At 60.3% G+C, this 2,072-nt stretch overlaps 1 protein-coding gene across 1 annotated transcript in view; it reads left to right on the top strand.

Moving 5' to 3' along the window:
- SOGA1 (suppressor of glucose, autophagy associated 1) overlaps positions 1–2,072 on the top strand; it is a gene marked incomplete at both ends in the record, with an annotated part of 3,547 nt that overhangs the window by 1,176 nt on the left and 299 nt on the right. Inside the window, 3 exons of the mRNA XM_010078995.1 lie at positions 989–1,108; positions 1,291–1,416; positions 1,746–1,976. Of these exons, the coding sequence (XP_010077297.1) occupies positions 989–1,108; positions 1,291–1,416; positions 1,746–1,976 (477 nt within the window). The remainder of the gene's footprint in view (positions 1–988; positions 1,109–1,290; positions 1,417–1,745; positions 1,977–2,072) is intronic.

Below are 2,072 nucleotides of genomic sequence, written 5' to 3'. Positions count from 1 at the left end.
GGCAGAAGGAGCACGCCTCTGACTTCCAGGTACGGGCTTTTTCCCATGTCCCCCGCAGCAGCTACCGCTTTATTTTGCTGCCCTGTTTCCTCCCGCTTTAACAGAGCAAACCCTGACCCCCAGCGTAACCTCCCTCCAGCCTCTCCAGAGCCCAACCCCAACTAACACCTCGCTGCATGCCAGTGGCACCGGGGACAAGGTAGGACTCTGCTCCAACTGAGTGTGCCCAGGGTAGGAGGCGGTGGGCATCCCAGCATGTCCCAGCACGGGCTGGCCGTGCCAAGGCTGCTCCAAGCAAACGTTTTCATTGCTCTCCCCCAGCTCAGCCCAACATCCCCAGCTCGGAAGCTCTTTGCTTACTGGGGATGAGCTGGGTGGGAGGAGAACTGCCTGGAGCCCCCCGACAGCAGCGCAGATTGCAGGGTTGTAAGAAGCCTCAGTCCCCAGTGGTACCCAGGCAGAGTAATTCAGAGAGCGAAGGCTCCAGGGCAGATCTGCATCTGATGGGGAGAACCCTTGGAGCAGCGCAGAGCAGCCCATGCCCTGCTGCCCCCCTCCTCTCCTGGGGGTCCAGCTCACGCTGGGGTCCAGGGATGTCAGCGCTGGTCGGGGCCGCGGCAAATCCCCTTTCTGGAGCACACTCGCTTGTTCAGAGTCCTATTTTTCCGCATGCAGTCCCACCAGCCCTGGGTTCCAATGTTCCCCAGTCACTGCATGGCACCGTAACTGGTGTTTGCACATTTTTTCCCTCTTTCTCTCTTTTTTTCCCCCTTTTCCCCAAACAATCCAGGCCACGTGTCTCCTCATTCTGTGTTTCCTTTTGGTTTCCGCATTGTCTCCCGCCATGGTGATGAAGCTCCTTCTCCTCCTCATCCTTTTTGTTGTCTTGTAGTTCTTTACTGTTTCGGAAACCCATTGTTTTGTTTTCTGGCTTTTTTTTCCTTCCCGCTCTTTTGGTTCGTTCTCATTAACTTGCCCACGCATGCAGCAGCCTGATTTTAGGGACGCCGACCTTTACCGTATCCCCCATGCCAAGGACACAGACCCCGCGCATCCCCGGAGCTACAAACCCTGCCGGTCCGAGGAGAATGACTCCTACGCCACCGAGGTACGACACAGGCAGGGAGCGTGTCCCCTCGCCCAGTGGGGTTGGGGACAGTGCTGCAGGGACGGGGCTGTCCCTCTGGAGAGCTGGGGACAAGGGAAGCCACAAAGCCCCAGTGGGGAGGGACGGGGGGGCCATGGCCAGGCACAGCCCCTTGTCCCCATCCCTTCCGTGGGCCGTTGCAGATGAAGGAGCTGCAGCTGGTGCTGTCGGAGGCCAACGAGAGCTTGCGGGGACTGCAGGAGCAGCTCTCGCAGGAGAGGCAGCTGAGGAAGGACGAGGTGGACAACTTCTCGCAGAAGATCTGCCAGGTAAGCAGGCAGCAGCCCCCCCAGCCCTGGGAGATGAATGTCCCACGGCCATGCCACCTCTAGCCATGGGCTGACAAGGACTCGGGTGTCCCCTGGGACTGCACATGGCATGTCCCATCTTCAAAGAGCACAGGGGCTGGGCACGCTCCTCCTTGCAGATGGGCATGCAGACGTGTCTCGGTGGCCCCGCTGTCCCCAGCACACAGCCCCAGTGCTGCAGTTCCCGGGGGGTGTTAAATACGGGGCCAGCACCCGGCTCAGCCCCTGGGGAGGAGGCACCATGCCGCTGCCACCAGCCCCCGGCTCAGAGCCCGCGCATCTCTCTGCAGCTGAAGGAGGATCACCAGAAGGCGCTGCTGCGGCGGGAGTTCGAGCTGCAGAGCCTGAACCTGCAGAGGAGGCTGGAGCAGAAGTTTTGGAGCCAGGAGAAGAACCTGCTGGTGCAGGAGTCGCAGCAGTTCCGGCAGAGCTTCCTCCTGCTCTTCATGAAGCTCAAGTGGTTCCTCAAGCGCTGGCGCCAGGGCAAGATGGTGCACAGCGAGAGCGAGGACTTCTTGGAGGTACCATGGGCTGGGGGGCTCCCACCTATCATAAAATCACAGAACAGTTTGGGTTGGAAGGGACCATGGAGGTCATCTAGTCCGACCCCGCTGCAG

The sequence above is a fragment of the Pterocles gutturalis genome, unplaced genomic scaffold, assembly GCF_000699245.1.
Source record: "Pterocles gutturalis isolate BGI_N339 unplaced genomic scaffold, ASM69924v1 scaffold27468, whole genome shotgun sequence".
Taxonomy (NCBI): Eukaryota; Metazoa; Chordata; class Aves; order Pterocliformes; family Pteroclidae; genus Pterocles; species Pterocles gutturalis.
Note: the sequence above shows the minus strand (reverse complement) of the source record. Positions and strands in the feature narration are given on the sequence as shown.